Source organism: Oncorhynchus keta, chromosome 24 (genome assembly GCF_023373465.1).
Source record: "Oncorhynchus keta strain PuntledgeMale-10-30-2019 chromosome 24, Oket_V2, whole genome shotgun sequence".
NCBI lineage: Eukaryota > Metazoa > Chordata > Actinopteri > Salmoniformes > Salmonidae > Oncorhynchus > Oncorhynchus keta.
Window position 1 is genome coordinate 19264504 of NC_068444.1, and position 15344 is coordinate 19279847.

At 46.5% G+C, this 15344-nt stretch overlaps 1 protein-coding gene across 2 annotated transcripts in view; it reads right to left on the reverse strand.

Moving 5' to 3' along the window:
• wdr27 (WD repeat domain 27) overlaps window positions 1-15344 on the reverse strand; it is a 171476-nt gene that overhangs the window by 99889 nt on the left and 56243 nt on the right. For both annotated transcript variants that reach the window (XM_035801061.2, XM_035801060.2), the window contains exon 22: window positions 4713-4810. In XM_035801061.2, the coding sequence (XP_035656954.1) occupies window positions 4713-4810 (98 nt within the window). The remainder of the gene's footprint in view (window positions 1-4712; window positions 4811-15344) is intronic.

Below are 15344 nucleotides of genomic sequence, written 5' to 3' on the forward strand. Positions count from 1 at the left end.
TTTGGAAATACACTTAGAAAGTATTTCAAAATACTCAAACACTGACGCAAATAAATAAATAAATATTTTACTTTCAAATACAATTTGATCAAATATTTGCTTTTTACAAATTACCATTCAAATACTCAAAGACAGTGCATTCAGAAAGTACTCAGACCCCTTGACTTTTTCCACATTCTGTTACGTTACAGTCTTATTCTAAAATGGATTAAACTGTTTTTTCCCCCCTCATCAATCTACACACAATACCCCATAATGACAAAGCAAAAACAGACGTAACATTTTTTTACCCCAAAAATTCAAAAACGAAATGAAATATCACATTTACGTAATCAAACAGACCCTTTACTCAGTACTTTGCTGAAGTACATTTGACAGCGATTGCAGCCTCGAGTCTTCTTTGGTATAACGCTAAAAGCTTGGCACACCTGTATTTGGGGAGTTTCTCCCATTCTTCTCTGCAGATCCTCTCAAGCTCTCTCAGGTTGGATGGGGAGTGTCGCTGCACAGCTATTTTTAGGTCTCTCCAGAGATGCTCGATCAGGTACAAGTCCGGGCTCTGGCTGGGCCACTCAAGGACATTGAGAGACTTATCCCGAAGTCACTCCTGCGTTGTCTTGGCTGTGTGCTTAGGGTCGTTGTCCTGTTGGAAGGTGTACCTTCGCCCCAGTCTGAGGTCCTGAGCGCTCTGGAGCAGGTTTTCATCAAGGATCTCTCTGTACTTTGTTTTGTTCATCTTTACCTCGACCCTGACTAGTCTCCCAGTAACTACAGATGGAAAAAAATCCCATGATGTTAACACCACCATGCTTCACCATAGGTATGGTGGCAGGTTTCCTCCAAATGTGACATTTGGCATTCAGGCCAAAGAGTTCAATCTTGGTTTCATCAGACCAGAGAATCTTGTTTTCATGTTCTGAGAGTCTTAAGGTGCCTTTTGGAAAACTCCAAGTGGGCTCTCATGTGCCTTTTACTGAAGAGTGGCTTCCGTCTGGCCACTCTACCATAAAGGCCTGATTGGTGGAGTGCTGCAGAGATGGTTGTCCTTCTGGAAGGTTCTCCCATCTCCACAGAAGAACTTTGAAGCTCTGTCAGATTGACCATCAGGTTCGTGGTCACCTTCCTGATCAAGGCCCTTCTCCCCCGACTGCTCAGTTTGGCCGGGAAGACAGCTCTAGGAAGAGTCTTGGTGGTTCCAAACATCTTCCATTTAAGAATTATTATTATTTTTTGGTACCCTTCCCCAGATCTGTGCCTCGACTCAATCGTGTCTTGGAGCTCTACAGACAATTCCTTCAACCTCATGGCCTGATTTTTGCTCTGACATTCACTGTCAACTGTGGAACTTATATAGACAGCTGTGTGCCTTTCCAAATCATGTCCAATCAATTGAATTTACCACAGGTGGACTCCAATCAACATGTAGAAACATCTCTATGATGATCAATGGAAACAGGATACACTTGACCTCAATTTTGAGTCTCATAGCAAAGGGTCTGTATATATATGTAAATAATGTATTTCTATTTTTTATTTTTAATACATTTGCAAATATTTCTAAAAACCTGTTTTCGCTTTGTCATTATGGGTATTGTGTGTAGATTGATGAGGAACATTTTGTATTTAATACATTTTTGAATAAGGCTGTAACGTATCGAAATGTGGAAAAAGTCAAGGGGTCTGAATACTATCCGAATGAAAATACTCAAATGCACAAAAAAAGCATTTACAGTGCCTTCAGAAAGTATTCACACCCCTCAACTTTTTCCAAATTGTTCTGATCAAATATAGATTTTTTTGTCATAGGCCTACATACGTTTTTTGACATTTTTACAAATTAATTAAAAATGAAAAGCTGAAATGTCGAGTAAATAAATTCAACCCCTTTGTTATGCCAAGCCTAAATAAGTTCAGGAGTAAAAATGTGCTTAACAAGTCACATAATAAGTTGCAAGGACCCACTCGGTGTGCAATAGTTTTTAACGTGATTTTTTAATGAGTACTTCATCTCTCTACTCCACACTTAAAATTATCTGTAAGGTCCCTCTGTCTAGCAGTGAAATTCAAACACAGATTCAACCACAAAGACCAGGGAGGTTTTCTAATGCCTCGCAAAGATATTGAATATCCCTTTGAGCATGGAGTAGTTATTAACTACACTTTGGATGGTGTATCAATTCACCTAGTCCCGACGAAAAGACACAGGTGTCTTTCCTAACTCAGTTGCCAGAGAGGAAGGAAACCAGTCAGGAATATCACAATGAGGCCAATGGTGACTTTAAAACAGTTACAGAGTTTAATGGCTGCGATAGGAGAAAACAACATTGTAGTTACTCCACTGGCTTCCGTCTGGACAGTCTACCATAAAGGCCGTATTGGTGGAATGCTGCAGAGATGGTGGACAGAGTGAAAAGGAACCCTATACAGAATAAATATATTCCAAAACATGCATCCTGTTTGCTACAAGGAACTAAAGTAATACTGCAAAATATGTGGCAAGGCAATATATTGTTTTGTCCTGAATACTAAGTGTTATGTCTGGGTGAAATCCAATGCAACACATTACTGAGTACCGCTCTCCATATTTTCAAGCATAGCGGTGCCTGCATCATGTTATGAGTATGCTTGTAATCGTAAAATTAACACCCGCCACCTGCCAAATGCGGATCGATTTTGGCATTGGAGGGAAAGAATGTCTAGTTCACCAGCCACGTTGGCGCGTGGTAACACTCCGGCCTCTAAGGTGTGAGCATTTAATAAAGATAGTCAAGTATGGGAACAAGTGCGAGTTGTGATTTATAGCAAAATAAATACTCCAGTAGCTGTTTTCAAAGTATTTCTGCCATTTTGTTTCTTATCTGGTAATGAACAAAGAAATATGAATCCTAATGTTATAGCTATCCAACCTCATGCAGAAACACTGCCTGTCTGGGGGGCTATGAGTCCTGCTATATTTGTTTTTATAAGCAATGGGCACAGGCATAAAAGTTGGTCTAATTTATGCGAAAGTCTACTAAAGTGAAACTTTGTCCTTGTGTTTCTTAGCTATTTACATTGTTTTGTTCACAAACTAGGTTGCTTTTCATTGTTTGAGTTGTTTGAGTCACTGCTAGCAAAAAGAGACACCGTTGGCCTCTGCTAGTGATATCCTCACAGGCACACTTGATGACTCGAGTGGCCCTGTTACCAAGGTAACCTTAAAGGGGCAGCAAAACATTTTTGTCTGATATTTTTGTTAAAATTCTCGTGTCATAGAATATTTAATGAAATCGAGCAATACTTTGAATATGCGAGGGTCAGCAAGAGGAGTACACCTGCTCTAAAGTAGATTACTAACACCTAGGCCAGCTGGCACTCAGCCAAAAGCTTTGTCATGATTTACGTTGAATTAGTGCTAATACTTTAAGACTCATCCTTAACAAATGCATAAGCCAAACTATTTGGGATACTGATTGTTTTCAGATGTCCTGTAGTTCAAATATAGACCGGTCCCAGATCCGTTTGTGCTGTCTTGTTGACAGTGACCCTAACCCATAGGAGTTGGCAAGACAGCTAAAACAAACCCGGACCAGCTTGGTTACATCATGGGGCAAAGACAATGGAGTGCTGGTAAGTGGAGAAGAGCTCAGATTTTACGGTTGCTTAGACCTGGGTTTAACAACTACACAGCACTTATCTCAGACCTGGGTTTAACAACTACACAGCACTTAGTTCAGACCTGGGTTTAACAACTATTACTATTACATATTTTTGTATGTAATGCGTGCAGGAATTGAACCCACAATCTTGGCATTGAAAGTGCCACGCTGTTATCAATTTAGCCAAAAGCAAGCAATAAGCAACTTGTGCCTTCGCAACTATCCCCCAAAGCTTCTTCCACCACACTGAAACTGCATGAGATGGGAATTTTTGTTAAAAATTTTTTTGCAAGAGCAGGGAGGAAAAAAGCTGCCAAATATCTCTCTCTCTCTCTCTCTCTCTGAAAGTGTGAAAAGTCTCACCAGCTCTCAGTAGAGGACATGTTTCAGGTTCCCTGTAGCAAGAGGAAATGGAAAGAAATCAAATGCTTTTAAACCACATGTGGAGTCAATTCCTGCTTTAGCTATCAAATATTTAAAAGTACTTATTTTATATAGCCCGCAGATTTTGAATGGTTCCGGATGGCAGTTGGTTTGAAGTTCTTGGTCTGTCAATGTGCAGTTAATCAGTAATCAAAGTCTCAAAAATGTGAAAAATCAAGTGTGTGTGAGTGAAAAGGATTAGTGATTCCAACTGCATGACAAATAGGGCAATCATGGTGCGGAGTGCCAGAGTGAGACTCAGTTGTGGTTTAGAGTCAGTTGAGGGTGAGTCTGTTGAGGATGAGAGTGGTAGAGAGTGAATGCTGCCAGAGTGACTCAGTTGTGGTTTAGAGTCAGTTGAGGGTGAGTCTGTTGAGGATGAGAGTGGTAGAGAGTGAATGCTGCCAGAGTGACTCAGTTGTGGTTTAGAGTCAGTTGAGGGTGAGTCTGTTGAGGATGAGAGTGGTACAGAGTGAATGCTGCCAGAGTGAGACTCAGTTGTGGTTTAGAGTCAGTTGAGGGTGAATCAGTTGAGGATGAGAGTGGTAGAGAGTGAATGCTGCCACATGGAGACTCAGTAGAGGAGGATAGGGTAACAGTGGTTATGAACAGAGTGCCGGACTAAGAACCAGTGGAGTTTGACCAACCAACCTGAGTGTCCTCAGGTCCCACAGCTTAACTCCGTCGGTCACTGCGCTGGTCAGGAAGAGGTTGTAGGAGTCTGGGGTCTGGCTACTGAACATAGAGCCCTAGAGGATAAACAGATAAATAAATAAGATATTAAGACTGGAATCCTTAATGGTGACACATCTGTTGAAGAACAACAAAGAAGCTTCTGCAAACAACAAACACTGTTTTTTCCCCCAACATCGCACGCACGATAGAAGAGCACAATATAGATTGCACTTCTTTCTTTTTTAACATGCTGCGTGACGCTTTCCCTGCTCGGCAACAAAAACAATAAGAGTGGTGATGGGGCAGCCAGTGCTTCTGTTTCCCCCTACTGCGGATTTCATCTTTAATGTTAAATTAAATCTGGTTAATATCAAATAATTCTATGTCAAGTTAGGAAGAAAGAACACGTTTTAAACAGGGTGAAACAGTGAGGTACTACCCAAACGTGTCCGAAGAACACAGAATGCTAAATGTTTTGCTATGGTGTGTCCTTCTGAAAATACAGTTCTAAAATACATTATTCATAATTCATATACATAAGACTGCACAGAATTATCGCTGGGTAATCCACCACCCCTGAATGTGAGAAAGTCAGAGAGGCAGAGTAGACATAACACCTGAATTGAGAGAGTCAGAGAAAGACAGTATAGATAATCCCTGAATGTGAGAGAGTCAGAGAAAGACAGTAGAGATAATCCCTGAATGTGAGAGAGTCAGAGAGAGACAGAGCAGAGATAACCCCTGAATGTGAGAGAGTCAGAGAAAGACAGTAGAGATAATCCCTGAATGTGAGAGTCAGAGAAAGACAGTAGAGATATTCCCTGAATGTGAGAGTCAGAGAAAGATAGTAGAGATAATCCCTGAATGTGAGAGAGTCAGAGAGAGACAGAGCAGAGATAACCCCTGAATGTTAAAGAATCAGAGAGAGAGAGAGAGCAGAGATAAACCCCTGAATGTTAAAGAATCAGAGAGAGAGAGAGTAGAGGTGGCCCCAAGATGTTAAAGAGTCAGAGAGAGACAGCAGAGAAAATCTTTGAATGTGAGAGTCTGAAAGAGTCAGTAGAGATAACCCCTGAATGTGAGAGAGTCCGAGAGACACAGTAGATAACCCCTGAATGTGAGTGTCAGAGAAAGATAGTAGAGATAATCCCTGAATGTGAGAGAGTCAGAGAGAGACAGTAGATAACCCCTGAATGTTAAAGAATCAGAGATATCCTCCGAATGTGAGAGACCGAGAGAGCAGAGATAATCCCTGAATGTTAAAGAATCCGAGAGACACAGTAGATAACCCCTGAATGTTGAGAGTCAGAGAGAGACAGCAGAGAAAATCTTTGAATGTGAGAGTCTGAAAGAGTCAGTAGAGATAACCCCTGAATGTGAGAGAGTCCGAGAGACACAGTAGATAACCCCTGAATGTGAGAGAGTCCGAGAGACACAGTAGATATCCTCTGAATGTGAGAGACCGAGAGAGACAGTAGATAATCCCTGAATGTGAGAGACCGAGAGACACAGTAGATAACCCCTGAATGTGAGAGACCGAGAGAGACAGTAGATAACCCCTGAATGTGAGAGTCCGAGAGAGACAGTAGATAACCCCTGAATGTGAGAGAATCCGAGAGAGACAGTAGATAACCCCTGAATGTGAGAGAATCCGAGAGACAGTAGAGATAACCCCTGAATGTGAGAGACCGAGAGAGACAGTAGATAATCCCTGAATGTGAGAAACCGAGAGAGACAGTAGATAATCCCTGAATGTGAGAGACCGAGAGAGACAGTAGATAACCCCTGAATGCGAGAGAGTCAGGGAGAGAAGGGAGAGATAACCCCTGAAAGTTAAAGAGTCAGAGAGAGAGAGAGAGAGTAGAGGTAACCCCTGAATGCTAAAGAGTCAGAGAGAGACAGCAGAGAAAATCCCTGAATGTGAGAGAGTCCGATAGAGACAGTAGAGCTAACCCCTGAATGTGAGAGTACGAAAGAGACAGTAGAGGTAACCCCTGAATGTGAGAGAGTCAGGGAGAGAGAGAGAGTAGAGGTAACCCCTGAATGTTAAAGAGTCAGAGAGAGAGAGAGAGAGTAGAGTTAACCCCTGAATGTTAAAGAGTCAGAAAGAGAGAGAGAGACAGAGTAGAGGTAACCCCTGAATGTTAAAGTGTCAGAAAGAGAGAGAGAGACAGAGTAGAGTCAGAGAGAGACAAAGTAGAGTCAGATGGAGACAGCGTAGAGGTAACCCCTGAATGTTAAAGAGTCAGGGAGAGACAGAGTAGAGTCAGAGAGAGGCAAAAGTAAAATCAGAGAAAGAGAGTAGAGGTAACCCCTGAAGGTTAGAGGCAGAGAGACAGAGAAGAGTCAGAGAGAGACAGAGCAGAGTCAGAGAGTAGAGGTAACCCCTGAATGTAAAAGAGTCAGAGAGAGACAGAGTAGAGATAACCCCTGAATGTAAAAGAGTCATAGAGAGGCAGAGTAGAGGTAGAGGTAACCCCTGAATGTAAAAGAGTCAGAGAGAGAGAGAAGAGGTAACCCCTGAATGTAAAAGAGTCAGAGAGAGAGAGAAGAGGTAACCCCTGAATGTAAAAGAGTCAGAGAGAGAGAGAAGAGGTAACCCCTGAATGTAAAAGAGTCAGAGAGAGAGAGAAGAGGTAACCCCTGAATGTAAAAGAGTCAGAGAGAGAGAGTAGAGGTAACCCCTGAATGTAAAAGAGTCAGAGAGACAGAGTAGAGGTAACCCCTGAATGTAAAAGAGTCAGAGAGAGAGAGTAGAGGTAACCCCTGCATGTTAAAGAGTCAGAGTAGAGTCAGAGATAGACAGGGTAGAGTCAGAGAGAGAGAGAGAGAGAGAGAGAGAGTAGAGGTAACCCCTGCATGTTAAAGAGTCAGAGTAGAGTCAGAGAGAGACAGAGTAGAGTCAGAGAGAGACAGAATAGAGTCAGGTGGAGACAGAGTAGAGTCAGGTGGAGACAGAGTAGAGTCAGGTGGAGACAGAGTAGAGTCAGATGGAGACAGAGTAGAGTCAGATGGAGACAGAGTAGAGTCAGAGAGAAACAGAGTAGAGTCAGAGAGAGACAGAGTAGAGTCAGATGGAGACAGTAGAGTCAGGTGGAGACAGAGTAGAGTCAGAGAGAGACAGAGTAGAGTCAGAGAGAGACAGAGTAGAGTCAGAGAGAGACAGAGTAGAGTCAGGTGGAGACAGAGTAGAGTCAGGTGGAGACAGAGTAGAGTCAGGTGGAGACAGAGTAGAGTCAGAGAGAGACAGAGTAGAGTCAGAGAGAGACAGAGTAGAGTCAGAGAGAGACAGAGTAGAGTCAGATGGAGACAGAGTAGAGTCAGGTGGAGACAGAGTAGAGTCAGGTGGAGACAGAGTAGAGTCAGGTGGAGACAGAGTAGAGTCAGGTGGAGACAGAGTAGAGTCAGGTGGAGACAGAGTAGAGTCAGAGAGAGACAGAGTAGAGTCAGAGAGAGACAGAGTAGAGTCAGAGAGAGACAGAGTAGTCAGGTGGAGACAGAGTAGAGTCAGGTGGAGACAGAGTAGAGTCAGAGAGAGACAGCGTAGAGTCAGAGAGAGACAGCGTAGAGTCAGAGAGAGACAGAGTAGAGTCAGAGAGAGACAGTAGAGTCAGAGAGAGACAGAGTAGAATCAGGTGGAGACAGAGTAGAGTCAGAGAGAGACAGCATAGAGTCAGAGAGAGACAGAGTAGAGTCAGAGAGAGACAGTAGAGTCAGAGAGAGACAGAGTAGAATCAGGTGGAGACAGAGTAGAGTCAGGTGGAGACAGAGTAGAGTCAGGTGGAGACAGAGCAGAGTCAGAGAGAGACAGAGTAGAGTCAGAGAGAGACAGTAGAGTCAGGTGGAGACAGAGTAGAGTCAGGTGGAGACAGAGTAGAGTCAGGTGGAGACAGAGTAGAGTCAGGTGGAGACAGAGTAGAGTCAGGTGGAGACAGAGTAGAGTCAGGTGGAGACAGAGTAGAGTCAGGTGGAGACAGAGTAGAGTCAGGTGGAGACAGAGTAGAGTCAGGTGGAGACAGAGTAGAGTCAGGTGGAGACAGAGTAGAGTCAGGTGGAGACAGAGTAGAGTCAGAGAGAGACAGAGTAGAGTCAGAGAGAGACAGTAGAGTCAGGTGGAGACAGAGTAGAGTCAGGTGGAGACAGAGTAGAGTCAGGTGGAGACAGAGTAGAGTCAGGTGGAGACAGAGTAGAGTCAGGTGGAGACAGAGTAGAGTCAGAGAGAGACAGTAGAGTCAGGTGGAGACAGAGTAGTCAGGTGGAGACAGAGTAGAGTCAGGTGGAGACAGAGTAGAGTCAGAGAGAGACAGTAGAGTCAGGTGGAGACAGAGTAGAGTCAGGTGGAGACAGAGTAGAGTCAGGTGGAGACAGAGTAGAGTAAGGTGGAGACAGAGTAGAGTCAGAGAGAGACAGAGTAGAGTCAGAGAGAGACAGAGTAGAGTCAGAGAGAGACAGTAGAGTCAGAGAGAGATAGAGTAGAATCCGGTGGAGACAGAGTAGAGTCAGGTGGAGACAGAGTAGAGTCAGATGGAGACAGAGTAGAGTCAGAGAGAGACAGTAGAGTCAGAGAGAGACAGAGTAGAGTCAGGTGGAGACAGAGTAGAGCCAGGTGGAGACAGAGTAGAGTCAGAGAGAGACAGAGTAGTCAGGTGGAGACAGAGTAGAGTCAGGTGGAGACAGCGTAGAGTCAGAGAGAGACAGAGTAGAGTCAGAGAGAGACATTAGAGTCAGAGAGAGACAGAGTAGAATCAGGTGGAGACAGAGTAGAGTCAGGTGGAGACAGAGTAGAGTCAGGTGGAGACAGAGCAGAGTCAGAGAGAGACAGAGTAGAGTCAGAGAGAGACAGTAGAGTCAGGTGGAGACAGAGTAGAGTCAGGTGGAGACAGAGTAGAGTCAGGTGGAGACAGAGTAGAGTCAGAGAGAGACAGAGTAGAGTCAGAGAGAGACAGAGTAGAGTCAGGTGGAGAGTCAGAGTAGAGTCAGGTGGAGACAGAGTAGAGTCAGGTGGAGACAGAGTAGAGTCAGAGAGAGACAGAGTAGAGTCAGAGAGAGACAGTAGAGTCAGAGAGAGACAGAGTAGAGTCAGGTGGAGACAGAGTAGAGTCAGAGAGAGACAGAGTAGAGTCAGGTGGAGACAGAGTAGAGTCAGGTGGAGACAGAGTAGTCAGGTGGAGACAGAGTAGAGTCAGAGAGAGACAGAGTAGAGTCAGAGAGAGACAGTAGAGTCAGAGAGAGATAGAGTAGAATCAGGTGGAGACAGAGTAGAATCAGGTGGAGACAGAGTAGAGTAAGGTGGAGACAGAGTAGAGTCAGATGGAGACAGAGTAGAGTCAGAGAGAGACAGTAGAGTCAGAGAGACAGAGTAGAGTCAGGTGGAGACAGAGTAGAGTCAGGTGGAGACAGAGCAGAGTCAGAGAGAGACAGAGTAGAGTGAGAGAGAGACAGTAGAGTCAGGTGGAGACAGAGTAGTCAGGTGGAGACAGAGTAGAGTCAGGTGGAGACAGAGTAGAGTCAGAGAGAGACAGAGTAGTCAGGTGGAGACAGAGTAGAGTCAGGTGGAGACAGAGTAGAGTCAGGTGGAGACAGAGTAGAGTCAGAGAGAGACAGAGTAGAGTCAGGTGGAGACAGAGTAGAGTCAGAGAGAGACAGAGTAGTCAGGTGGAGACAGAGTAGAGTCAGATGGAGACAGAGTAGAGTCAGAGAGAGACAGTAGAGTCAGAGAGAGACAGAGTAGAGTCAGGTGGAGACAGAGTAGAGTCAGGTGGAGACAGAGTAGAGTCAGGTGGAGACAGAGTAGAGTCAGGTGGAGACAGAGTAGAGTCAGGTGGAGACAGAGTAGAGTCAGAGAGAGACAGAGTAGAGTCAGAGAGAGACAGTAGAGTCAGGTGGAGACAGAGTAGAGTCAGAGAGAGACAGAGTAGAGTCAGGTGGAGACAGAGTAGAGTCAGAGAGAGACAGAGTAGAGTCAGAGAGAGACAGTAGAGTCAGGTGGAGACAGAGTAGAGTCAGAGAGAGACAGAGTAGAGTCAGGTGGAGACAGAGTAGAGTCAGAGAGAGACAGTAGAGTCAGGTGGAGACAGAGTAGAGTCAGATAGAGACAGAGTAGAGTCAGGTGGAGACAGAGTAGAGTCAGATAGAGACAGAGTAGAGTCAGGTGGAGACAGAGTAGAGTCAGAGAGAGACAGAGTAGAGTCAGGTGGAGACAGAGTAGAGTCAGATAGAGACAGAGTAGAGTCAGGTGGAGACAGAGTAGAGGTAACACCTGAATAGGGTGCTGAGAGCCTATAGCTGCATTACTATGCTGAATGCTGGAATGGAAACAAATGTGTCATTCTTTTCATCTTCCCCCACCACCACACAACCCATCAAGATGGGATAAGAGACTTGGTCTGTCCCCCAAATGGCACTCTATTCTGTATATAGTGCACTACTTTTGACCAGAGCTGATCAAGAGTAGTGTACTATATAGGGGATATGGTTTCATTTTGGACACACCCTTGGACTGAGGCTGTTTCTTCACTCACTAAAACAAACAGACTTTTTATCATCTTGCCCTTTAGGGATATTCATGGGGTCAATTTATGACTTCTACATCAGATTCTTTGATGATGCACATAATGAAGGAGAGGAGGTTTGTTTTGTTTAGGTTAGGTTTCCAGTAAGAGTGTGGGAAAGTGAGTCTGAGAGGGCATTTCAAGTTGTAGTTTCCGAGAAGTGCCTCGGCTCTGATGATTTCCAGGTGATCTTTGCAGAGAGAAAGGAAAAGATGGAAAGTTCAAGCAGGGTTGGAGAAGCTCTTCACAATGTCTGAGCCACATGTCCAGTCAATATAGAGAGATATGGTGCACACACACATCCCTCTACGTTGAACTCTTCAATACTTTTTGGGGGGGGGTAAGAAACACATCTTATAAAACAGATTTATTAAGGTCCGAGAAAGTGAGGGGAGGAAATTAGGTGAGGAGAGGGGGGATGTTATCTATGTTGTGTGTGTGTGTGTCAGCTTTTTGTTCACCCGCACTCGCCCGCAATTACCAATAACCCATCAACAACCGCCCGACTATGAGTGTAAATCTGAGGCCCTCACCTGACCCTGTCTCGCTAGTATAGAAAATAGAGGAAATATTATTTTACAGGGGGTACAGGATTGTTTTTGCCAGATTTAGATTTATTTCTGCTTATAATTTCCAACATTTCGTTGCCTATTTGTTAGTGAACTGGTCTATAATTAGATACATGCAGCTTCTCTTCTGTCATTATGTTGCCCTAGAAGACTAAATTAACCCTTGCTCACCAGAATGTCATAAACCGACAGAAATAATTATTCAACTTGGTTCACATCGGTAAAGTTCTCTGCCATCTCTGCCTCTTTTGCTGAGCAAAGACATTTAGGAACCGGGAAGAAAATGCAATAACCCAAAAAAACAGGAATGATTTTCTGTGCAAAATGTCCAAATGACAGTTTGACTGGTTGTAAGGAAATAGAAAGCTGTGAAAACGACCAAACATGTTTCTGATAAGATTTCAGTGCCGCTTGGGTGTATATTTTGTGGTTGAAATACTATCAGCTTTTATGATGCTGATAAAGACAGCACCTCTACAGACGGTATCTAACTTTTCATTTGCATTTTCTCAAGATGCTGAAAGAAAGAAATCATATTTCTCCACTCCTGTTCCTGAGTAAAAAATTTGCCAACATTTGGTGTATCATTTTACCGATTTGTGAGAGGTTATAGACCAACAGTCAGTGTCCAGATTTCATTTCCCATGTAACCCATCTGAACAGTAGGCTACAGTTCCCTTGACCTGCTATAGGCCTATTTGAAGTCCCCCGTCTTGTGACTGTGGAATTTGTACAGCCCCTCATACTCATCACAACCGGCAGTGCTATCATCCTCTTTACCAATTTGTAAGTCGCTCTGGATAAGAGCGTCTGCTAAATGACTTAAATGTAAATGTAACACTTGACCAAGTCTTTCCCAAACATTACTTTTCTGGACCTCCCTTCACTTTTATTTCAACTGTCCCATTTCACAGCTTTTCTCTTACTGAATTCAACTCTCACATTGTCCTTTTTGCCTCCGTGGATTGGCGTTAACATTTTCTGCCTGTTCCCAAAAGTATTTGGTGATTGGAGTGTAGGCTATTTGGCCCACGTACAGTTAGGCCCTAAAGCTTAGGCTCACACACTAATGCAATATAGCATTAAAATAAGGAAAGAAAAAAGGTCAATGTAGCCTATAGATATAAATTGCACAAGAATGATACATTTATGGATTTTTAAGGTATTGTTTTCTCTTTATTCAACCCAACCACCGCCTTTCATCCATACAATATTTAATGCCACTAAACCCAACCCCGCAGATATAATGGCTGGGACTGTGCGTTATGAGTCAATCCTCGCATCACCAGTGTGTATGTGTATTTGTGTGTGTGTGTGTGTGTGTGTGTGTGTGTGTGTGTGTGTGTGTGTGTGTGTGTGTGTGTGTGTGTGTGTGTGTGTGTGTGTGTGTGTGTGATGTACACAGTCTTTCCAGGCATAGAAAGGCATTTCCCATGATGATCCTGAGGCATTAACCCTCCGGCCCCTGTGCCCTGCACTGTCCCTAAGACCCCAAGGCAGCGCCCAGGTGGCCCCATAGCCCTAAGGCATCCAGAAAGAGGGATGACCCCACATTGACGCAGCGCGCCCACAATGCACTGCACACAATGGGGTGGCGTGACTGGGAAAATACAAGGTGAAAAGAGACTCAACACACTGTGTCTGCATCCCAAATGGCACCCTATTCCCTATATAGTGCACTACTTTACCCTGACTCTCACTCTACTGATTCGCCATCTAGCCTCAAAAGTAGTGAACTACATAGGGAATATGCTGCAGCCTACATTCTATGCTATCCTATGTTGCGTGAAAGAGAAGGGTGCCAGACGTCTTTGGGCCGAGGGAGACAGGTGGAGGGAGAGCAGGCGGTGTGAGAGAGCAGGTGGTGTGGGAGAGCAAGCGGTGGGAGCTAGCAGATGGCGTGGGAGAGCAGCTTGTGTGGGTGAGCAGGTGGTGTGGGAGACCAGGCGGTGTGGGAGAGCAGGCGGTGTGGGAGAGCAGGCGGGTGGGAGAGCAGGCGGTGGAAGAGCAGGCGGTGTGGGAGAGCAGGTGGTGTGGGAGAGCAAGCGGTGGGAGAGCAGGCGGTGGGAGAGCAGGTGGTGTGGGAGAGCAGGTGGTGTGGGAGAGCAGGCGGTGGAAGAGCAGGCGGTGGGAGAGCAGGCGGTGTGGGAGAGCAGGCGGTGGGGGAGAGCAGGCGGTGGGGGAGAGCAGGCGGTGGGGGAGAGTAGGCGGTGGGGGAGAGCAAGCGGTGGGGAGAGCAGGCGGTGGGGGAGCAGATGGCGTGGGAGAGCAGGTGGTGGGTGAGCAGGTGGTGGAGGAGACCAGGCGGTCAGGATGGGATGAGCAGGCGGTGTGCAGGAGAGCAGGCGGTGTGGGAGAGCAGGCGGTGATAATAAGCAGGCGGTGTGGGAGAGCAGGTGGTGTGTGGAGAGCAGGTGGTGTGGGAGAGCAAGCGGTGGGAGAGCAGGCGGTGGGAGTGCAGGTGGTGTGGGAGAGCAGGTGGTGTACACAGGGAGAAAGGCATTTCCCATGGCTGAGGCATTAAGAGCAGGCTGTCCCTAAGTGGGAGAGCAGGTGGCCCCATAGTAAGGCAGACCAGGCGGTGGGAGAGCATGGCGTGGCGGTGGGAGAGCAGGCTGATTCGCCATCTAGCCTCAAAAGTATTGAACTACATAGGGAATATGCAGGTGTGGGAGAGCAGGCGGTGGGAGAGAGCAGGCGGTGGGGGAGAGCAGGCGGTGTGAACTACATAGGCGGTATGGGAGAGCAAGCGGTGGGAGCTAGCAGATGGCGTGGGAGAGCAGCTTGTGTGAGTGAGCAGGTGGTGTGGGAGACCAGGCGGTGTGGGAGAGCAGGCGTGTGGGAGAGCAGGTGGTGTGGGAGAGCAGGCGGTGGAAGAGCAGGCGGTGTGGGAGAGCATGTGGTGTGGGAGAGCAAGCGGTGGGAGCTAGCAGATGGTGTGGGAGAGCAGGCGGTGGGGGAGAGCAGGCGGTGTGGGAGAGCAGGCGGTGTGGGAGAGCAGGCGGTGGGGAGAGCAGGCGGTGGGGAGAGCAGGCGGTGGGGAGAGCAGGCGGTGTGGGAGAGCAGGCGGTGGGAGAGCAGGCGGTGTGGGAGAGCAGGCGGTGGGGGAGAGCAGGCGGTGGGAGAGCAGGCGGTGTGGGAGAGCAGGCGGTGGGGGAGAGCAGGCGGTGTGGGAGAGCAGGCGGTGGAAGAGCAGGCGGTGGGAGAGCAGGCGGTGGGAGAGCAGGCGGTGGGGAGAGCAGGCGGTGGGGGAGAGCAGGCGGTGGGGGAGAGCAGGCGGTGTGGGAGAGCAGGCGGTGGGAGAGCAGGCGGTGGGAGAGCAGGCGGTGGGAGAGCAGGCGGTGGGGAGAGCAGGCGGTGGGAGAGCAGGCGGTGGGGGAGAGCAGGCGGTGGGAGAGCAGGTGGTAGGAGAGTGGTTCCCAGCTGAAGAAGGGATCAGGATGGGTTAATGCAAGTTAAGCCAGGCCACTAGGTGCAGTTCACCCAGT